The 24,181-nt window shown below is 39.8% G+C and overlaps 1 protein-coding gene across 3 annotated transcripts in view; it reads right to left on the bottom strand.

Annotated features, from left to right (window-relative positions):
* Nucleotides 1-961: 961 nt before the first annotated feature.
* The window catches only part of Homer1 (homer scaffold protein 1), a 101,780-nt gene continuing 78,560 nt past the window's right edge, over nt 962-24,181 (bottom strand). The window contains exons 6-11 of one of the 3 annotated variants that reach the window (XR_007973707.1): nt 18,007-18,042; nt 17,441-17,597; nt 13,361-13,471; nt 12,506-12,586; nt 1,373-4,039; nt 962-1,323 (exon numbers count right to left, since the gene is read on the bottom strand). Coding sequence is in view for 2 of the 3 variants with exons in the window: in XM_052159727.1 (XP_052015687.1) it covers nt 3,851-4,039; nt 12,506-12,586; nt 13,361-13,471; nt 17,441-17,597; nt 18,007-18,042 (574 nt within the window). In the remaining variant the exon portion in view is untranslated. Of the gene's footprint in view, nt 4,040-12,505; nt 12,587-13,360; nt 13,472-17,440; nt 17,598-18,006; nt 18,043-24,181 lie in introns of all 3 variants that reach the window. The other 2 variants (XM_052159727.1, XM_052159728.1) reach the window with 2 other exon arrangements.

The following is a 24,181-nucleotide window of genomic DNA, read 5'->3' on the forward strand; positions in this document are numbered from 1 at the left end:
GTTGTTGTTGTTTTTAGGACAATAGAATGAGTCACTCTAAAATTTTTAAAAATTATTCTTAGCAAATACTTATTTTATTTACTAGTCATATAGTGTGGTATCCTATTAAAGATTTAAAAAATGTCTCAAACTATTTCTTACCTGAAAGTGTTCTTCTTTATGAGTTTATACAGGGCTGGGAAGTAGCTTAGTGCACAGTATAGCCTGTGCTACGTCCTGCCTGGGTTTGGCCCCAAGCACCAGGAAAGAAAAATAAATAATGTTAATTTACTTCAACGCTAAAAGTTTATGTCAATGCATACAGGAGACAAAAGTTCAATGAAGTCTAGTTTGTCTTTAAGTACAAAATTTCAAATGTTAAAATTATTTGGTATCCATCATGTGCAAGGCTCAGAACAATACCACAAGTGCTGCCTCCTGGTCCAGTCCCAGGGCGGTCAGCATCCAGAGATGGCAGCCGAAACTGCACTCCGGAGGCTACAATGGCACAGAAGGCGGAGGCTTACCTGCTGAAGGCTAACGTAATCTTAAGTGAGGAAAGCAATGGCTTCTTACAGGTCATGTGGTAGCTTACCATTTCAGAGTCACCTGAGAAGACAAGTGGCAAGCTCCTCCCCTAACTGCTCCCAACGTCCGAAGACGAAAGAGCACTGCAGTTCTGATGGCGCTGCAAAGCTCCTTTAGGGACATGGAGCAATGCAATTTCATGAATGTTTGTTTTTAGTCTGGAGAGGCAGAGTGAGAGAAGGGGATGAAGAAAGAAGAATAAAAACTAATTTTCCAGGCAGGGAAATACTTATAAAACCTTTTATGTCAAAGTTAGGATTTTAAAACATCACATACTAATGCAAAATCCAGTAGCACCTGTAGGGTTGACGTCAACGCTGCCATCACTTAAATGCTTAAAGATCCTTAAAAGACTGAGAAAAAAACCGATGAAGTACATTCTCCAGAGAACAAATGTATTTCAAAATAAAAACTGTATTTTGTTTTTTTTCCAGTTTTTGCTTTTGTACAAGATTTCATAGTTATAATAACTTACACACAGATGGGATAACCCCTGCTCTCCTCCTGGGTCACTGCAAGTCCACATGTTCAGGCTATAGTCCCCAACACTATGTTCTCATCAATATGTTACCACAGTTTGATCTAAATATAGATACACTATATAATATTTATCTCTGGGAAAAATCAAAATTTAATATGCAAATGTCTATATAATACAGCGGTGGAAAAGCTACAGTAGGCACACAACCTATAGCTCAGAGGCGATGAGTTCTAGAGGCTCTCCTTGTGTGAGTGATGTACCTATAGCTGAGGTACCTATAGTGATGTACCTATAGCTCAGAGGCTCTCCTCGTGAGTGATGTACCTATAGCTCAGAGGCTCTCCTTGTGTGAGTGATGTACCTATAGCTAAGAGGTACCTATAGTGATGTACCTATAGCTCAAAGGCTCTCCTCGTGAGTGATGTACTTATAGCTCAGAGGCGATGAGTTCTAGAGGCTCTCCTTGTATGAGTAAAGGTTTAAAATAGTCAAGAAGGTTTTATTTATATGTGCACTTGTGTCCACCTTATCCCAAACACTGTCCATATCTACTGACAAGCTGGGAATTTATAGGTGCAGCCCTCAAGAGATTGTTAAGTTACTAAAAAAAGAAACAATTAGGCTCTATTGGACATGGAAAAACACTCACAAAATTTTCCAATTTTAAATTTCACAGCAGTAGGAAAATATTAAAAATAATTTCTGTATATACATATAGGTATATGTATATAGTGAATTACACATATGCCTCACATTATCAGTACAATTCAAGTGGAGACATTTTGGTGAGTTATTTTCCCATTAAATGATCACTATGCCAAAATTTAAAAATATTTTATTACATCATTAAAATAATTCGCTTACCATATCAACAGCTTACACTGTTTTTTTTTAAATTTTTTTTTAGATTTTTTTTTAAACTCTTCATAACTAAATTCCCTGATCCCTAGTGTTAGTCCTCTATTTAAATGAAAACCTGGTATTCTGTGATATTCAGAAACTCATAGATAAAATCATATGTTTTCAAAATTCTATCCGTCAAATAAATTTTATTACCTGATTTATCAGAGAAGTATCTCAGCTCTGAGCATGTGTACCTAAATGATTCTTTCTATAATAAACAGGTAAGGAAAATACCCTAAAGTTGATGGAGGTGATGGGCATGATGGAATAGCACATTGAATACATGGTGGTTCAGTGTCTTGATACAAATGTGTCAGAGACACCTTACTGTAGAAACTAACTTTAGAAACAATTTATTTTTCACTCTAATATAAATTAATATGTATGTATTTACGTACATACACATAAATATAAAACAAAACTAGTACTAAGAATCTGTTTGAGTGAAAAAATGAATTAATCTGCTTAATTTGTACTTAACAATTCAATCATTTGGGGTACAAACAAAAAGAATCAGTGCATTCATTGACTCCAGTTAGGTACTCAAGCATACACTAAAAAGAACCCTCTTCAGTATCACAGGCATTGTACAGCAAGATATACGTATTCTGATGCAATTCCTACTCGGGCAGAGCAGACAGCACTTGGCTTACTTTTAAATTGTTTTGTGAAAGAAATGTATCATATAAAGAAATGTATGTTTGCTAAATGTCTTAAAATTACATCAAAACAACAGTAAAAACCTGCTCTTGGAGAAGAGTCTGTTGAAGGTATTTCCTGTTTTGAAATGCCTAGTTAACAGTTCAAAATATTGCCTTGTGAAGTTTGAATAAAGACACGGTTTCTGTGGAGACCCGTCTGCTATGGTCACAATTTAGATACAGTCCTCTGCTTGGCTGCTAGGCACAAGTGGACCTCCTCGAAAACAGCTATACACCTTAAAATTATCTATAATAAACAGTGCCCCCTAAACATTGTTTTCATAAATTGAAATGCATTGATCACTCAGAAAAGATTTCTTGCCAAATATATAAATAAATGTAACTGCATATTTTCTGTAAATATACTTAACATTGCTAGACTAAACCGTCAAGGACGGACTGCTGTATTTCAGTTCTGTGTCAAATTTACTATAAATTTAAAAAGAAAAATATCTGAGGGACTCAGCTGCCTTTGTTTAGTTGGCTTTAAAATGTATAATAAAATGGGAGACAGTATCTTCTCATAAATACATGGAATCAATATGGAAAAGTAAACTATACAACAGACAAGATTGGAGATAGCAGAGTGTACCAGAGTAGTCACTAGAGTGAAAACACTCTAAGTACAAAAAGGGAAGCACTCCAGACACCCACTGATAGTGAGTTTCCATTAGAGACATAGCTCCCAACTCCTGGCAAGGATTAATTGGTAATGGCCCTTTCTCAGCAGCGAAAAAATATCCTGAGAAATTATTCAGATAACAACGAAGACAGGGCTTCCATTACTAAGTTTTGCACAAAACACAGCTGTAGATATCATAAATGAATTTAAAAAGCAGGTAATCTTCACTGTGTTGAACGAAAAGAGGAGAGGGGACCCAGCATTGCTAATGCTCCCATCGACTAATATCAGGGGAAAAGACTGCATTAGGGTGTCTACTTATAACTTTCTGGTTAACTATGGCCAATATACATGGAGGTAATTTGTAGTTCAAGTTTTTCATGTCTTTTTTCCCCAACTAGCTATAAGCTAAATTCTAAAATTTATACTGAAATATACAATTCCAATTTTCAAAACACCCTCCTCCTGGAGGAATGATATTCAAAAAATTTTTGTGCAATCTTGGTACAGAGCCCAGACAGTCCTAAGAAGACAGACAGTATCTCTTCACATATTGGCACTGAAATTTTACTTTCTTTAGCTGCATTCTAGAAGCTTGGCCAAATTATCTCGTAATTCTGTTAGTTCAAATATCTTTCCATCCAGAATTTCTAGGAGTGTCTTCAGGTTACTGCGGAAAGCCTCTTGCTCGTTCTGGCTCTTCTCCAGGCGCTGTTCTAGGTCAGACAGCTGCCCCTCCAGGTCTTTATTTCGAATTTCAACTTCCTTCAGAAAGAAAAGTGTAACAGACACATACATGTCAGTTCATTCTTTGGATGACAACACATTCCTACCGTTTCTATTATTTTCCTATAAGTTTGACAATCAGGCTGTGCCTCTGACGTTCATACAATTTAAGATTTGTATTCAGCCATCTCAGAAAGCCACGGCTTGACTATGATACATCTGACCTCCCATCAACAGCCAACTGCTGCTCCTATGTTCCCTGCAACGATCTACGCACAACACCCAACCTGAGGACTATGCACATCTCCATTTTATTGCTACGCCTATGTAACTGAGAAATCAGATGAGGGTAGGCAGAGACAAGGAGAAAGTAACTTCTAACCACTAACTCTAAAGAAAGAGTTAGAAAGGAAGCAACTCCCTGAAATGAGATTGCAATTTTATCTCATCTGGTCCTGATCTCACATTCAGGATCAAAGGAATATGTTTAAGAATATATAATTGTTCAACTCTAAAAACTAAAATGAATAGATATAGTAACTGCATATAACAGAAGTATGAAGTTGACAATTCTATGCTGACAATCCAGGAAAGAGAGAAATGATAAAAAGAAAGCAACATTCTGTGACTACACAAAATGTTTAAAGTTTTGATATTGTCTAAATTCTAGCACACTAAGAATTATTTAGGAATTATTATAACTTTTAACAATGTTTTTAAGTATGGCAAATATTCCAAAATAAAGCAAGTCCAAAAAAATTTACATAAGTAATGATTTAACTTTAGCTTTAAAAATCAAATTTAGAGTTGGCTCAGCAGTTAGGAGCACTAGCTGTTCTAAAGGACCTGGATTCAATCCCAGCATCCACATTGAAGCTCACATCCATCTGTAACTCCAGTTCCAGGGAACCCAGTGCCATCTTCTGACCTCTACAGGCATTGCATGCATGTGGTGCATAAATATGCATGCAGACAAAACATTAATACACATAAAAATGAAGAAAGAATTCTGTAAAAGAAAGAATTCTGGTGTTTGAAGTATACTTTTTTTCTCCATATTAATTTTCTCACAATGTTCTCAAAAATAAAAAAAGTTTAGAGCCAGCAAGAGAGCTCAGCAGGTAGATTCTTGTTTCCAGCTCACAACCTAAGCTGGGTATAGCATCGCACACTCAGAGTTCCAGTCCTAGGGAAGCAGAGACACGGATCTCTGTCAGGGCAGCCTGGTCTACAAAGTGAGTTTCAGGGCACCCACAGCTACACAGTGAGACCCTGACTCATTCATTCACGCAAACATATACCATACACAGTTACACAAACAGTGGAAATTTACTTATCTACTGTGGCACACACATGTAATAAATATATAAATGTAATTAAAACACTGAAGTCTTGAGAAAAAGATTTGGGTAAACTGATAAAAAAACACTAAAGATAGTAACAATTGATAATTATGAATATAATCATGTAATTGACAGCACTAATTATGAATAAAGTGCAAGCATCATTATAACATGCTCAGATGAGCTGCAATGTGTAGAAAAATCAAGAGGGAAATAGAACAGCTCTAGTTTATAAGTGAAGAGTATAAAGGCCCAATGCAATGTCAAAGTGTTTGCTATTTGATGTCAGCCACTTCGACGTTAGTCACATATGTTTTTAATCAGTCTTTGAATAATCTGCAAAGTGAAGACAACTAATAAAAAATTTGAAGTTGATATTAATAAATTTAGAAGCTAAATCCATAGAGGCTGTAAACTATTAGAGAGGAACAGGTCCTGTGATCAAACATAAAAATTGCACTCATGACTGCAGAGTGTTCTTTTGCCATTTCAACAAGCTTAAGGATTGAATGTTTCCAGCTACAGAAATAGACTGAACGTCATTGCCCATCACGCCCGGCTCAGAGCCAGCCTAGTTTGCCCTCCATGGCATCCCTTAGAAATGAAAGGCCTCTTGTTCTTGGCTCCATTCGATGTAACATCTGAACACGTTAACTGGAAGCGCACGGCACTCTCTTACGTTGTAAGAGAGCAGCACTGTGCTCTTGAGATGAAGGTCCTGCGCCAAGGTCAGCTGGGTAGAGTTGTACTCCTTAGGTAAGGCAGCAGCCCTCGCACTATGCGGAGGGCGGTGACCTATTTTTAGATGGGGAGAGCAGGGCCACTAGTGTGACTGGGTGATGGCCAGCACTCGCCAGGCTCCCGGCCTGTGCTGCTCTCCTAGGCTTGCCCTCTACCACCGCTTTTGCTGGTTATTTCCTCATCTTTAAGGCATGCAAGGGCCACTAAGTTCATGGTGCACATGGAAAAAAATACTTTACAGAACAGAATCTCAAATTATTTTAAGAGACTCAAAATAGAGAGATTTTTTTAAAAATTACATATTAAAATCCATGAACAATGGGACCAGGTATATTTAATTTTCATTACTTTTAAACCCCACACCATTCAATCTAAATAAAAGCCATACAAAAACTGTCTTATGACATCTGCTTCACAGTTTATACTTAAGATAACAAGTATGCACTTAAGATATATGTTATATTAGGCTATTAACATTTACATGTAATGGGATATTTTAATCAACAAGAGAAGCATCAATAACTCATTTCTACACAGAAAAAATGCATAAAAGAAATGTATGTATTTTGAAGTTATTTAACAATTATGGGCATCTATTAGTAGACACTAAGAATAAGATATCCAGCATGAGCACCACGGTCTTTACTTAATGGTGTATGCTGTCTAGAAAGAAGATGTTAGCTATAAAGAAGCAGAAGCTGTTTCTGAGTGGACAATGCAGTCAGAGTTTGCACACTGACTTCGGCCGGCCATCCTCCACATACCACAGGACACACACTGAGAATAAAGTTGTGCCAATGTCAGGACGTCAACTTCACAACAGACAGAGAATCCCACCAGCATCAAATGACTGGCACTGAGAACGCAGCAGTGTCTGCAGGTCTGCTTCCAGGGTCACAGAGGAGTGTGGAGCTGGGAAGGAGGATGACCTCTGGCCTACCTAACCATAAACAAGAGCGGGCAGGACAGAACAGGTCTGCATTTGAGGATCACGCCATGTGAAACTGCAGAGGCAGCCTCGCAAAGCAACACCTCTTCAGAAGAGAATGAACAGCAAGGAGAGTATTCAATGGCTTCTTCTGGCCTTCGAGGGTACTACAAACGTAATACAAAGGCAGAACATGAAGGCAAAACATCCATAAACATAAAATAAAAACAAATAAATCTAAAAAAAATTAAACAACAATAAAAATAAGGATGCTATGGAAGCCGGGCGGTGGTGGCGCACACCTGTAATCCCAGCACTTGGGAGGCAGAGGCAGGCGGATTTCTGAGTTCGAGGCCAGTCTGGTCTACAGAGTGAGTTCCAGGACAGCCAGGGCTATACAGAGAAACCCTGTCTCGAAAAACCAAAAACCGAAAATCAAAAACCAACCAAACAAAAAAGGATGCTATGGAAATGCACTGAAAAATGGGAGAGTTAATTAAATTGGTAAAAAACAAAAGAAAATTGGGAAGCAGTTGAATTATAAGGTCCCAACTAAAATCAAATCAAAAAGTGCTTTTACTAACACTTATAAATTCAATTATTCCTTAATTATATATAAAAATGTCAAGGGAATAAAAACAAAATAAAGTATAGAAAACCAGAAAATAAGTATAATTAGATACGTTGCAAAAGAAAAACGATAAGTAAAGAGAAATATTTAAATTCCATGTGCGACACATTTTACTAACTTTTTTTTGGCACTGGGGATGTCTAGAGAAACCGCAGGGAGGCTCTCTGCCACTCAGCTCAGACTTTAAAGGAACCTGGAGATGAAGGTTGACATTATTATTATTTGACAAAGGGTCTCATTATGTAGCCCTGGATGGCCTGTACTTTGTGACATAGACCAGGCTAAGCATGAACTCACAGAAATATGCTGCGCTCAGGATTAAGGGTGAACATCACACCCAGCTGGATAAGGAAATTAAAATGGCCAATGAATACTTGAAAAAAAAAGACTTTCAATAATCACTTTGAGAAATATCTTGTTAAATCTTAACTTTTTAAAACACAAAAAGAAAAAGAAGTCCTTCCAGCATTCAAGCAAACCAAGCCCCAAACATATCAAGGCAAGGGAACAAGAACTGGAGTGAGACTTCTCAGAAGTGACCCAAGGGCTGGAGTGGGAGGAGCAGTTACAGCCCTGGCTGCTCCTCCAGGGACCATGAGTGTGACTCCAGTACACACATGGCAACTGACAACCATCTCTACCTCTAGTCCTTCTATGACCTCTAGGGTTCCAGGGACACACATGTGGTGCACAGACACACATGGAGGCAAAACACCAACACACAAGTTAAAATTTTAGAGATGAATAAGTAATTTTAAGTGACATATAAAAAAGTAAGGCTGTAAGAGAGTCGTGACTGTGGTGAGCGCTGATTTGGATTTGCCTGTCAGAACTCGGGTGCCACAACTTCACGGCCCATGTAATGAGAGCTAAGTATGACGAGATCTAGGAAGGAGGACTGGCATCTAGAGCACAGTTCCATCCCCAGTGCTCACGGCAGGTTCAATGGTTAAAACATGCATAGGTGAGAGGCTGGAGTTTGAAGCCCCAGAGCCTAGGGTAAATAAATGCAGGGTAGACAAGGCAGATAGTTTTAACTCCATCCTTCAAAGGTCTGAGACAGAGGATTACCAGAGCAAGCTGGTTAGCGAGTCTAGCCAGATGGGTGTGCCGTGGGCTTACCCAGAGCCCCTGCCTCAATGACTAAGTTGGAAAGCAATGCAGGACAGATTCCTGACACCAACCACTAGCCTCCACATGTGCATGCACATCTATACACAGAAAAACATGCATGTACCCAGACCACAGACACATACAGAGGAAAATGGGGAGAGACAGTGGCCAATGTTAGGAGCATGGGTGAGAGCTGTGCTGAGCCTGGGATGCCCAGTAATGTGAAGGTCTTCAGAGAACAGCACGGCTCTGAAGAGGACAGGCTCTAGACTGAAGGCTTTCTCCTTGGCCACAGCTGGCTCACCAAGAAAAACAGACAGAACCACCAGACTCAACACCTGATCCTGGAATGGATGGGTCCTGGGTGGAAAGTTTATTATAAAGAAGATTAAGATAATCATGAGCATTTGACTAAGGTCTATGGATAAATAATTTTGGTGGTTATGTAAGAGATGTTCAGTTTTAGAAAAGAAACAATGGAGTATTTACAGGGAAAAGCACATGTGTTCTTTATTGACAAGCAGTTCAGCAGAGAAGTGTCACACAGACACACACAGAGACAGGATGGATGTGAGAGGGGAAGAGAGAGGGGGAGAAGGAGAGGCAGGGGTAGAGAACGAGGGACGAAGGGAGGGAAGGAGAGAGGGCGGGGAGGAGGGAGGGAGGGGCACTCCAAAGTGGTAGAACAAGTAGGACAAGAATATTACCGTTGGGGAAAGGGATATACCTGACTCATTCTCGCAGCTTTTCTCTATCACACTGCAGTGAGAACAGCGTTCCCCATGGTGGGAAGGACAGGGTGGGACGAACATGGGGGTGGAGCAGGACGCACAACAGTGCGGCTGACCGAGGAGTTAACATCTGAGCTAAGACCAATCACAGGGAAAAGCCAGGCACACGAAGACCTGGCAGATGTGCATTGTTTTGTTTTGTCCTGGAACTCACCCTGTAGACCAGGCTGGCCTTCTACTCAGAGATCTGTCTGCGTCTGCCTGCCTTTCCTCCCAAATGCTGGGAGTGAAGGCATGTGATGTCACTGTTCGAAGACAGCCCATGTGCTCTTAAGGTGAAAGGTCAACTGACACCCCCAGGATGTATGAAGATGACAGACAGACAGACAGACAGACAGACAGACAGATAGGGGAGGTGAGACAGCTCAAGCTGCACAAACTTGACAACCTTCAGTCCCCAGAACCCATGGAAAGATGAAAGGGAAACAAACTCTACAAAGTTGTCCTCTGAGCTTCACATACACGCTATACATAAACACACAAAGTTTAAAAGGTTTAAAGAGCTATAAAAACGATGAATGGCCATAAACATGGAAAACTGTTCAGTTTTGCTCATAAGGAAAAAATTGTAACTTAAAGAAGTGGGGGAGTGACGTGGGCCGAGAACGAGGCTCAGCGCCAGCGTGCTACCCAGCCTGCACGCCGAAAGCCCAGGTTTATCCACGCCCCATAAAATAAATACAAAGGAATAAAAGTGAGCTACTCCTTTATTTCCGTACGAGGGAAGACTGATGCTCAGAGGATGCCCTGCTTCCCATTTCTTAGCATAAAACACTTAAAACACGAGTACCAAGCAATGCTTTTGAATCCATCTAAAAAAAATCATCACAGAGTAAGCACTGACATAAAAGGATTCATTTGGACATTATTATATACAACACGAACAACATAAATTTCCACCAATAGGAATGATGAGAAAAACTTTAAGTAAACACTAGATAAAGTAATGTCATATGCTTTGCTTGTAGGATAAGATTGGGATTTTTAAAAAAAATAAAAATAAACATTTTTATAAGCATATAATACATTGATATTTAGAAATATCCAAATATTAAAATTTGGAAATTAAAACTTAAATTATGATTTTTCAAACTATGGGTTGGACAAGTTACTTTTCTTCAAGCCTTGGGTCCGTCTGCACTGTTGCTGATAGCACAGTATCAGCACTCTGCAAGTAAACACTGCTAATTCTTCTCATAAACTGCTCTTCCTCCTAATCCTGGGCTAGCTCCTAGGTCCCTTTTCATTTGCCTCACTTGATGAATCCTCTTGCTTCTATTCTAAAGTGCTTCTAACTCCCTTTGAGACAACTAGCTTAAGCTGGCAAAGGTAGCTCAGTAATAAATTTTGAAAAATCTTTGTAAATCTGACTCCCACCAACATAGGATACATGTATGTCTATTGGGGATGGTTTTCTGCACTGTGTAATCAAATGTTAAGTACTACACCAGGAGATCTGGGTGTAGTCTAGATTCTGTTATTGTCATTATTACAAAGCATCTTCTGACTCAGCATTTTGTAAAATATTGTTTGCTATCATCTTCTGATTGGTCAATAAAGACCCAATCAGCCTATTAGCTGGGTAGGAGATCTAAGGCAGGACTTCTGTGCCCAGAGAAGGAAAGAGAGGGTTTAGGTGAAAAGGAGAGACTTGCCATGAGGCAGTCGTCCTGAGCAAGCTGCCAGGGGAGTCTCCAAGGGGACGCTGATGGAGCAGGAGCAGCAGGACAAGACAGAGATGGCTAAGGCTCGTGGCTGGGAAGTAGGCCAGGCCAGCACAGTGGCGCTAGAATAGGTCGAACCTGCCCAGCTTAGTGCCTGGGGTGTTTAATAACATACCAGGTCTCTGTGTCACTTTTTTGTGGAGATAAAAGGAGCAGGAGATATACCACTCCTGGGCATATACCCAGAGGATTCGCCATCATGTAATAAGGATACATGTTCCACTATGTTCATAGCAGCCCTATTTATAATAGCCAGAAGCTGGAAAGAACCCAGGTATCCCTCAACAGAAGAATGGATGCAAAAAATGTGGTATATCTACACAATGGAGTACTATTCAGCAATTAGAAACAATAAATTCATGAAATTCTTAGGCAAATGGATGGAGCTGGAGAACATCATACTAAATGAGGTAACCCAGACTCAAAAGATCAATCATGGTATGCACTCACTAATAAGTGGATATTAGCCTGGAAAACTGGAATACCCAAAACATAATCCACACATCAAATGAGGTACAAGAAGAACGGAGGAGTGGCCCCTGGTTCTGGAAAGACTCAGTGAAGCAGTATAGGGCAAAACCAGAACAGGGAAGTGGGAAGGGGTGGGTGGGAGGACAGGAGGAGGGAAAGGGGGCTTATGTGACTTTCGGGGAATGGGGGACCAGAAAAGGGGAAATCATTTGAAATGTAAATCAAAAATATATCGAATAAAAAAAAAAAAAAAAGAAAAACGAGCAGGAGAAAAGCCCCTGAATTATCTTTTACATATTTCAATTAGAATTAGGCAGTATGTTACCTATGCATAAAAAAGTGGACAAAATTGATCAAGACCAAAGAGAGGAAAGGGGCACTGATTTTTGTTCCACTAAGGTAGAAGGAATGCTAGATTTCAGAGAGTAGCTGAGCACACAAAACCAGCACCCCCTACACTAAATTAAAGCCATTTGCGATACTTTCCCTTAAATTAGGGAACCTTTTCATAATAAAAGCAGACGTTTCCAAAGTATCTAAATTTTTCCAAAGAAAAATAAAAAATGTTAACTAATGATTACAAACTATCTAAATGAAGTAATCAAAGAATGTCTAGAAGAGTGGACATTAGGCATGAATCAGAGGTACTAGAAGAAAAAAAAAGAAAATGTATAAAAACAAAGGCTCAAAAAAGTCATTATATTGTGAAAGAATGATTAATACTTCTCTGTATAAAATCAATAAATGTCTTGGCTTAGCTTACCTGTAGTTTCTGAGTCAAAGAGTCCCTCTGTTCTTGGAGTTCTCTGGCATTATCGATTTCTTGTTTTAATCTTTCTATTTCCTGGAAAAGATAAAGCAATATCTTTAACAATAATTAACTTACAATAAAGAGAAGGAAGAACTAATTTTTCACTGAAATTATATCCTAGTTCTTAGGAAACAATAATTAAAAACAAAGAAAGAAACACACACACACACACACACACACACACACACACACACACACACACACGCCACCCTTTAATGACTTTGGAACAGAATGGGGTACTGTTTTTCTTTCTGGGGAGAAGGGCAGGATCACACTGTAGTCTATGCCTTGAAATCCCTATGTAGCAACTCACTATGTATGTTGGCTTCAAACTCAAGATCCTCCTGCCTCAGCCCCCTAGTTCTGGGACTACAGGCAGAATATCATATGCCCATCTCAGAATGACATTTATCAACCAGCGTAATCTGATGGCTTTAGCAAACCAATAAACAGCTTTAAGTTTAGATAAAATAATTTCTCTTGGTATATAAAATAGCTCTTTTTGACTATAGAAACCAAAGAAAGTAAGAATGTTCAAAAATTCATTTAACCTCTAATGATTTCCTGTTGATTATATAATACAATTCTTTAAAAAAGGCAACATCATGGTTCAATACAATTAATAAAAACAATAGAAACAAGAGCAGGAAAAACATAAACAAGATTTATAACATTCAATAAAAGCTAATTTAAAAAAAAGAAGCCCACGATCTCACTTTACTGTGGATGGTGCTTTAGATCTGGCAGCGTGTGCGATGCTGCATACACTGCTGCACGGGCTGTGGAGGACTGAATGGTGGGGCCTACCTCTTCCTTCACTTTCAGGGTCTCTTCCAGTTCCTGCACTGTCTGGTTCAGCTCTGCCTTGTGGCTGTGCACAGCGTTTGCTTGACTACTAACGCACTCCAGCTCCGTGACCTGCAAGTGAAGACAACACAGGTTACATTAAGTGGCAATTTCAGAGGCTTCCCACTGAGGTCACAGTACCCCTGACACGTTAAAGAATTCTCAATTAGTATATGAAAGGCTATTAGATTCTCAGCATAAATTTTTTTTTAGGACAAATATTTAAGGCAATGGAAAAAACCAAAAGATTATTTGATGGATTGTGCTGCTCAGAGACAGGTTAGGGAAAACAAGTGATGAATCACTATAAAAAGTCCTTAAAAAAGTCTTCCTTAAAATTTATACAAGTCTAGATCGCCAGGTCTTAGTTGTGCATACCTTTAATCCCAGAACTCAGTAGGCAGAGGCAGGTGGATCTCTGTGAGTTTGAGGACAGCCTCATCTACAGAGTGAGGTCCAGGACAGCAAGGGCTACACCGGGCTAAATGCTGTCTCAAAAAACCAGACCTAAAACATTTATACAAGTATAGATATGACCATCTGTTCTTCCTATTTGTAGTCTTTAAAACTAGCATTTAGAAGGATTTTTCAAATAAATTTCCAAAATACAAGAGAATCTAAAAAGGAAAGATATGCTTAAAAATACCTTAAAAATTAGGATATTAGGATGACTTCATGCCAACTGTGCCTCTTATGGGAAAGAGAACAATTTTTCAGTGACAGAGAATTTACCAAGAGCCTAATTTTTTAATGAACACTTGACACACCTTTTAATATAATAGGAAAGGTCAGTGCCCTTAAAAGCTCTCCACTCCTAGTTAACACAGGAGGAAATGATGCAAACATTACACACAGTCCTTCACAGGCTCTAGACACCATCAAGATAAGTTGGCTTGACTAGAATAAGGCAAATTTGCCTTGAACTTCCCAAACAGCAAATCTCCCTGTACAATTTGGAAGTGCATCTTTCACAACCGACCTTCCTTTCTACTTAGGTATCAATATACTTCCTTATATAGACCTTTATGTCTGAACAAATGCAATGCTCCTGCAGGAGATTCAATTTTAACTGTGGTTTCTCTTCTTAGAGAGTCTGGAACTGCTAACAAATTAATCTTTCAGTATATGAAATTCATTATCTTTTGCTTTTTACAATACTAAGTATTTTTTATTTTTCTTTTCACTAATAAGGACTGAACCCAGGGCCTTGATCATGTGAAGCAAGCAGTGCACCACTGGGCTGTGTTACCAGACCACAATGGTAAATTAAACCCTTGGGCCTTTCAAGGATTGGCTACAACCTATCTAAACATCTATTTTGGCCAAGATGTACACTTCTGACAGTAGGCAACTCTCTTTGCCCTAAGAATAAGTCAGGTTCATGTCTATCTTCTTGACTTGACTAGAATACCCCCTGGAGACCATTGTGATCTTGGGCAGTCACCTTTCAACTCAGCACCTATCTTCTGAAAGCAAGTCCCTCTGCTGGAACCCTCAGAGTTCTTTTCTCCCTTGTCACAAAATAGAGCATCTAATTTAAAAATAAAGAAATAATGGGAATGGGTTGGCAAGATACCTCAGCAGGTAAAAGTAGCTGCCCCACAAAGCTGATAATCTGAGTTCAGTCCCCAAAATCTCAGCATGGGAGCCATGAACACAAACTCACCCACAACCCCATGCAGACATTCTATACACATGCACTCATGCATGCTCACACACTTAAAAAATTCTTTGTTATTATTCAATATACAGCAGTTGTCTTTGATTTAAAATTTCTTAAAGGGAATTTCAGTGCTAGTAACAACCTTTGCCACAGATTTAAGAAAAATAAACCTATGAACAAAATCAACAAACACAACAACAGCAAAACACAGAAACAACCAACTATATTAAAGCAGTCACATTAAGTGTCAATGACCTATCCTGTCTGTCTAAAGGCACCTGCCAGGATGGCTGTACTGCTTGATGTTCCCCAGCTGAAACTTTCAGCTTCATCTTCCCAAGTTCAAACATTTTGGAAGAGCTAAAAACTGGGGGAATTAAATGACAAATAGAGCTCCCACAAATCTTTAGTGGACTCCACAGCTGAGTACACAGAGTCGGGAAGCAGGGGCTGGGGTGGGGGCACTAGAAGGACAGAGCCCTGGAGGTACTGGCCATGGGGAAGGCAGTTTGAGATCTTGTCAAGTGAACAAGACCTTAAAAACAGTTCAAGCTCTTCAGGGAAACCTCAAGAGAGCTATATCATAAAGCTAAAGACTGAGTGGAACTAGGCTAAAGGATTTTTGTTCTTTAGGTTTGAAAAAAATTAAAATAAGCAAAATCTATTAGTAATAAATTCACAGTTCCACAAATTCAAGGGATCTGTTGACTGAGGATGATAATAATGAAAAACCCAGCACTCTCCAAAGGAACTAGAAGACTTTATAAAACCTCACTACACACACACACACACACACACACACACACACACACACACACAGAGGATAGAGTCAAACAAAGACTGCAGGCTGTTAAACTGGAGATGTACACTTCTTTTTATAAATTCTTTAATGTTGAATTCAACGGACTACTAACCACTTCTTTTAAGAAAGGATCACACAGTAAGGGAACATGAGACCTCAATGAATATTAACCACCAGTGATTTGCCATTAAGTTAGGTTTCCAGTGAGATAAAAACTATAAAAATTATCTTATTATCACTAAGTAAATTCATGTTTTACAAACAGAGCTCCACAGTTTTTCATGTGGTAAACTGAAAGTTAATTGTACGCACAGGAGATGGTAATGTCCATCCTGTTCTAAGTCTGCCCTCTGGCCTCTGGTCCTCTCCTTCCCATATGTCTGCCATCTTGGCTCTGTTCTGCTCAACGCTGCTCTGCTACTCAGCCCATTCCCTATTGCCTACCGAGCTCACTAACTTGGTTTCCTTGTGAAAGGGGGCTCTGGGGACATCTGCTTCTTATGAGGTAAATGCATCTCTATGTTTCCAACACAGAGAAATTTTAAGAAATTGCTTTCTTGCTGATATTAGCAGAACTGGGATTTTTGGTTTTCTATTCAAATCTCTAATATTAATTCTTATAAAAATTCTATCCATAGTTTTCAAATTGCTCCTTCACTAAAAACAAAAGTAAGATAATAAAAAATGTTTACTGACTGACTGCAATGCAATAAGTCTATATGATCATATGCCACTAAAACACTCAATACATAGGAATTGCAGAGGATGTTGCACAGACTGGCTTTGAACTTCCGAACTTAAGGCATCTTCCTACCAGGCTGGAAAGACAGCTCAGCAGTTAAGAGCACTGACTGATCTTCCAAAGGTCCTGAGTTCAAATCCCAGCAACCACATGGTGGCTCACAACCATCCGTAATGAGATCTGACTCGCTCTTCTGGAGTGTCTGAAGACAGCTACAGTGTACTAACATAATAAATAAATCTTAAAAAAAGAAAAAGAAAAAAGAAATCTTCCTACCATATATGCCCAAGTACTTAGGAATACCTTTAAGCACCTTTGTGCACGACAGGAAATATATTTTGCTATATTATTTGTTTCTCATTTTTTGAGATAGGGTTTCTTTGTGTGGACCTGGCTATCCTGCAACAAAGAGATCCGCCCACCCCTGCCTCCTGAGTACTTGCATTAAGGCATGAGCCACCAATGACTGCATTGGGATTTTTAACTTAGTACAACTATCAGTTAAGTATTTCAATTAACTTTGAAGAAACTGTAGAGGACATATATTATTCCTATGATATAGATTAAAGTACTGAGCTGAAAGAGATGTTCCCAAAGGGCACACAGCTAATGTGGCATAGCTGGAACAACAATCAGTTCATTTGCTTTCAGAACCAGAATAGTCCTCACTTTCATTAAACTGTGAAGAATACTGTTTGACCCAGCAAAAGCTAAAACTTAGCTCATATATATTTTCGGATAACCAAAGAATATCCCCAGAAGATGTGTGCTGTTCATGGGCTGCATTTACATGCACATCTCCCTTCGCCACAGAACCTGCTCCCCGGCCCTTACCCGCTTGTGCAGGCGCTCTGCTTCCTCCTGGTATGCGGCAAGCTGTTGCTTCCACTGCTTCACGTTGGCGGTGGACTCCAGCAGGGCTGCAGTGAGTTTGGCATTGTTCCCTTTGAGGGTAGCCAGCTCAGCCTCCCAGTGTTTGCTGATTGCTGAACTAAAATGCAACAAGGAGAATGCTTGATCACTTCCCTGAGAACTGTTTCTGAATGTACAACAATATTTAGCTTTTATGAACTATTTTATAGTGAGGCAATTTCTATCATCAAAATTTCTAAAGCTTAATGCCAGTTTAAAGATATATTCATATCATATTCCCTTCATAAGAAAGAGAGGGACAGCAGATCATTTTCAATGACAGTCTTTTTTTTTTAAAAGCAAACTCAAAATGTTAACCAAATAATCTAAAACAAAAACAAACAATATAATCCCAAATTTAAGGACGGTCTTCAAAATAATTGATCAAAATACTTTAGAAAATACACTGTCAAGAATCCTTGGATAGATTTTCAAAACAGCAAAGAAACACTGAGGTTGCAGGTGAAGTTTAGCAGTAAGGTACTTGCCTAGCATGAGAGAGGCCCTGGGTTCGATCCCCGGCACTGCCAAAGAAACAACACAGAAAAGAAAGGGTCATTAGTGGAATGCAGAGACTTTGTTGGTAGTATTGCAATAGTACTGATGCCCAAGGTTTGACAGTTATATCACAATCATACAAGGCGTTAAGAAACACGTGGTAAAGGCTATATGGGACACTGCAGTTTTTATAACTTTACAATAAATGTAAAGTTAGTTTACCAGTTAAACAACACAGTGAAGCAATAAGTGAAACTATCAATTTTGCAAACTATTTTTCTCAAAAAAGAAACTCTTTTCAAGTTCTTCCTTTGTAGAATGACATTTTAGATTTTCTGAGAAAAAAAATTAACTATTCACCAGCTCTAAATGGATTAGTTTTTATTAAAACCACCTACCAGTTTTCCTCCAGAAGTGTTTCATTTAAATGGGTTCTTCAATCTGAAAACTGAAATCTTATTTAAAAATTTGCTATAAGCAAATATCAAACCTATTTAAAAATGAAAACAACTTTAAGGACATTTCTAAAATCTACTTGTCAGGAAAATGCCATTCTAAAGACAGACGACACCATATTTACAGAGAAAGAATGGGGGCACTTTAATATGCTATTTTTCTCAGTTTTATTTTATATTCTATTGGTAGAAAAATCCATTAAGAATTTGTTATGTCAGCGGGTGGTGGTGCACGCCTTTAATCCCAGCACTTGGGAGGTAGAGGCAGGCGGCTTTCTGAGTTCAAGGTCAGCCTGGTTTATAGAGTGAGTTCCAGGACAGCCAGAGCTACACAGAGAAACCCTGTCTCGAAAAACCAAAAAAGAATTTGTTACATCTATTAATTTCAATTATTATGCCTGTGATACTCGACGCATCTCTTAACTATATTGATTCTCCAGTCTTTATATGTTAACTAAAAATATTAGCCAAGCATTACTCAAATGTTAGCCACTAGCTGCATGTGGCTACTTAAATTGTTAACATTAATAAAGTTAAAGTTTACTTCTCAGTCTCATTAGGCACACTTCACGTCATCAGTCAATACCTACAAGCTGCACGTGCCTAGGGTCAGCAAGGACACAGAGCACTGCACTGTAGCAGGGGCTCTGCTGGACCGTGTCACTCTGCAGGGTCTCACGTCTTCTAGCACGCATCCAATGATAGCCCCACAATCTAAATTTATATATCAGAGTCCTAAGTCTTAGATCATCACAGTATCTGTATTTAGAGATAGGGTTTTTAGAGAAATAGGGTTTAAATGAGATCCTTAGGGTAAGCCTAACTCATATGGTCACTGTATTTAGGAGAGAAGACATGACCATCTAAGTATATATTTACAGTAGCCCAACAACCTTTTCCAATTTACCCTAGGCTTTCCCAGTGTTTTAGTTAGGGCTTCTAGTGCTTCAATGAAACATCATGACCAGAAGCAAGTTGGTGGGGGTGGGGGGTGGGGAGGGGTAGGGGGTTGGAGGGTGGGAGGTAGGGCTAGGGGGATGTTAATTTGGCTTACACTTTCACATCACTGAGGAAAGGTAGGACAAGAACTCAAGCAGGGCTGCAACCTGGAGGCAGGAGCTGATGCAGAAGCCATGTGGAGCTGTTAATTGGCTTGCTCCCCATGGCTTGCTCAGCCTGCTTTCTTACAGAACTCCAGACCAGCAGCCTAGGGGGTGATGCTACCCACCATGGGCTGGGCCCTCCCCATAGATCACTAATTAGGTAGATGTCCGGCATAGATGGCCAGATGGCCATGAGGATGAATGGAAATCTGCAGCTGATGGGGTTGGGGAGGTGGGGAGCATCTCCAGGACATGACAGGGACCCGGGATAAGGGAGGTGCCAAGAAACAATGGGGGTGACCTTATCTGTGACTCACAGCACTGGGGACATGGAACCTGCAGAGGCCACCTCCTGTTTTCAGGCAGGAATCTCAGTGGAAAGACAGGGACACCAACCCACCCATAAAACTTTCAACCCAAAATTTTATACCATCTACAAGAAATGCAGGCAGCCCTGTGGAGCAGAGACTGAGGGAATATCCAGGCAATAACCTGAGCAACTTGAAACGCATCTTCACGGCAAGCACCAATCCCTGGTAACTATTAGTGATACCCTGTCATGCTTGCAGACAGGAGCTAGCATGGCTGTCCTCTGAAAGGCTCCACTCAGCAGGTAACTCACATAGCCAAACAGTGCATCGGTGGAGCTTGGGGGGACTCTTACAGAAGAAGAGGGAAGGGAAGGAGGGCCTGAAGGGGAAGGAACTCCACAACAAGACCAACCGAGGCAACTAACTTGGACCCTTGGGGACTCCCAGAGACTAAACTACCAAAGAACATACAAGGGCTGGACCTAGCCCTCCCCACACATATGTAGCAGATGTGCAGATTGACCTTTATGTGGGTCTGGAGCAGAGGCTGTCCCTAAAGTCATTGCCTGTCTTTGGGGCATGTTCTTCTAGCTGGGCTGCCTGGTCTGGACTCTGTGGGAAAGGATACACCTAGCCCTGCAGAGACTTGATGTGCCAGGGTGGGAGATACCCAAGGCAGGCCTCACTCATGCAGAGGAGGCGGGGATGGGGGATAGAAGAGTGGGCAGATGGGGAAGGAGTGTGGGAGGGGGTGACTGGGAGGGGGCAGTGAGGGGATGTAGAGAGTAAGTTAAAGAAAAAGGTGCCTGACAGCTGGATCTTAGGGAGGCATTTTCTTAATTGAGGTTCCTCCTTTCAGATGACTCTAGCTTGTGTCAAGCTGACAAAAAATTGGCCAGGGCATCTAGTATCTTCAAGTTTGCTATTTATTTAGATTCAAGGAGGCTCAAGTTTAAGGTATAACCCCAATGTCTAGTATGCTATGGTTAAATCCAGGTAAATATATTTATTCTCTACATCAACAAAGTAATTGTATGATTATATGTATGGAATATTATGTTTATGAGCAAGAAAGCTATTAAAAAGCATTTCTAGCTGGGTGGCAGCGGCACACATCTTGATCCACTCGGTGGATCAAGTTTAAGTTCAGTCTGGTCTACAGAGCAGGTTCAAGGACAGCAAGGGCTATACAGATAAACCCTATCACAAAAATAAAAAACAAGAGCATTCATTTCTAAGACTGGGGAGGCACACACTTGGGCAGAGGGGTTACACTTTTCTGCAAGCTCATCTTCTATCAGAAGCAGCAGCACAGGTAAAAGACTGGAGAGAGGGGACAAAGGAGGTCTGGATAAATGGAGACACCCTCACTGTGCCAAGGCTATATATAAAGTCTGTATGTATGTATGCATGCATGTATATATGTATGTATGTTGAGGCTTGGTCTCCTGGGAAAGATAATCTCTACTTCTTTGGACATACGGGATGACCTATTATAGTTGAGAAACAAGAGATAAATCTCTATACCTTAGAAGATCAGAAAATAGTCCAGGATTAGAGTCTCCAGTCTCTAAGAGGGGTAAGAAACTCCCATAGAAGACCCTCTAAAACCACGACTGAATTCACCTGCTCCTAGAAAGTAGTTGTGTCCTTACCGTCAAGCTGACTACTACTTCCCAATGTGGAAGGGATAAAGTATAAGGCCAACCAAAAAGGAGGAACTGTGGGAAAAATGGACACTAAACACTAGAGGTGGGTGAAAGTATAAACAAAACCAAAATCTAGTTTAAACCCTGAGTAGAATGACATTAAGTCCTAAACTAACATAAGAGTCACACCCAAGTAGAAGATGAAATGCAGTAGATGGCCTTCCATATCTATGGGCCCCATATCTGTGGACTCATTCAACCACTGGCTGGAAAGATTAGGAAAAAATTACTGTCTGTACTGAACATAAACAGATTTGTTATTATTTCCTAAATAATAAAGTGCTAACTATTTATATAGCATATATACTGCACGGGTCTACTTCATCTACAATGAAGTGTACAGAAGTTAGGATAAATACACAAATACCATTTGGCTTGACCTAAGAGACCTGAGGACCCACAGATTTCGGTACTGACAATGGGTCTCAGAACCAATACCCCATGGATAAAAGGGACAATACTCTAAGCCACTGTTACTTTTTATGCAACGTTTAACATTCAATAGATGGCAGTGTGTACCAAAGAGCAATGTCAACGGGGAGGCATCCACAGGCTCTCACTCAGAGTGCAAGGCGCACTAAGCGAGGAAGGCAAACGGCCGCCTGAAGTCTTACTGGAAGAGGAGACACTAAGCTCTGTAAGAGTAGGAATTTTGGCAGAGAAATGGAAAGTGCAAGCAAGAATCAAGTAACAGTGTTAAAAATAATAGAGATAAAAATGTTTTTGACAGGTTCAGGGAAATTGACATAACTGCACAAAATTATTAGAAATCAAAGTAAAACACAAGGAGAAAAAGGAGAGCACAAAACATGTATGTTAATATCAACTACCCAGCAAACTATGCTACTGGGCTAGTAAACAGGGTTGATGAAATAAAAATTTTAAGATATGAAGACTCATTACAGTCAAAAGGTAGAGGTCAACCCAATGTCCTGCAGTGGGTGGCTGGACCAACAAAATGAAGTATACAGGTACATGTATGGAAGGAAATTCTGAAATGGACTGTAACACAGATGAACCTTGAGGATGTATGTGTCATGTTACATATAAAAGGCCAGCCCCCAAAAGACAAACGCTGTGCATCTTCTCTCATATTTGAGGTACACAGTCATGACAGAGAACGCAAAATGCTGTCAAGGAAGGGAAGAGGGGTATGAAGTTACGTTTTGATGAGCATTGTACATCAGATTTGCAAAATGAAATTACAGAAAAGGGGCTGACTATAACGAGCACAGAGAACCTTACAGAACAGAGAACCTTTAAACCTTGTGTCTGTAGGTTTACAAATATACAAACTGTTAAACTGTATGCAAATTTATGTTAGATAAGTTAGGGAATGCTACTGTATGTAGATTCTTTAATAATGTTATCTTACTACCAAAAATGCAATAAGAAGCCTCTTTCTATTAGCTTTTATATGCTCTTTCTGTGACTGCTTGGTAAAACTGTCTCAGAACAGTTCTATGATGTCTGTTTTCTTGGCATGGGAAGAGACTGGGTGGGCAGGAAGCAGACCAGCTGCACTGCGGGATAAGAAAAGGAGGTGCGGGGACCGCTGGGAATGGTGATAAATAGGTGGGGAAGGAGTAATACAGCAGAGACATACAAAGAACAGTACCACAGTCAAGGCATAAGGAGCAAGTGTGCTGGGGTCGTAAGAAACCCAAGCAAGGTCAAAGACACAGGATACAAAAGGAAGGTGCCCAGTCTGTTAATATACTTCTTTATTTCCGTGAGTCCCTGATGTATTATTAAGATCTGACATAGTCAAGCTAAGAGATTTTCACATTATTTTTCTTACTCTTCAGAGCTCCCAAACCATAGTTGATTACACTAAAATAAGAAAATAAATATTGAAGAAAATTCTCCTAACAGATTCTTTTACATACAGTGCAGTACACATGGCCAATGTACACTAGATCTAAGACTTGTGTAGCCTGGAAGAAGCAGCATAGGGGAGTAGTTCAATATTAAATTTTTATGCTTCTACATTTTCTCCTTAATTTTTATTGTCTTAATGTGCACAATATGTGTATGTATGTGCATCAGTTATACATAGTACCCAAGGAAGCCAGAAGAGGCACTGGATCCCCGGGAACTGCTACAGTGAGCTGCCCTATGGGTGCTAGGAATCAAGCCACCAGGGCTCTTCCCTGCAGAATCACCTCTTCAGCCCCAGGTGAAATCCCACACTCTCGGACACTGATTGCAAGGTAAATGAACGCATGATCTAAAAGTCATTTGCCTACTACTGAAACGTCATCACAGGGTAAATCTGAGGCACTTCTAGTTCCTCTCCTTTGAGCTGTTCCTTGAGGCATACAATTCTAAAGCATAGAGAAATACCACTTAGTGTGTGTGCTTCTTTATTTCCTCCCCTGTGGCTATACACAGTGTTACTTCAGACATGTTTAATTCTTACATGCAAATATATGTTTTAATATCCTTCCCAATTTTAGGAAAAAGGATGTTCCTTTATCTTCAACTCTAAGATACTGGTTTCCTCCCTACTGGATTGATATTTAGTAGTAATTGATACCTCTGGATTAGTGCTGTAATTTTAAGTTGGTATTTTATATTTTAGAAT

Source organism: Apodemus sylvaticus, chromosome 16 (assembly GCF_947179515.1).
Source record: "Apodemus sylvaticus chromosome 16, mApoSyl1.1, whole genome shotgun sequence".
NCBI lineage: Eukaryota > Metazoa > Chordata > Mammalia > Rodentia > Muridae > Apodemus > Apodemus sylvaticus.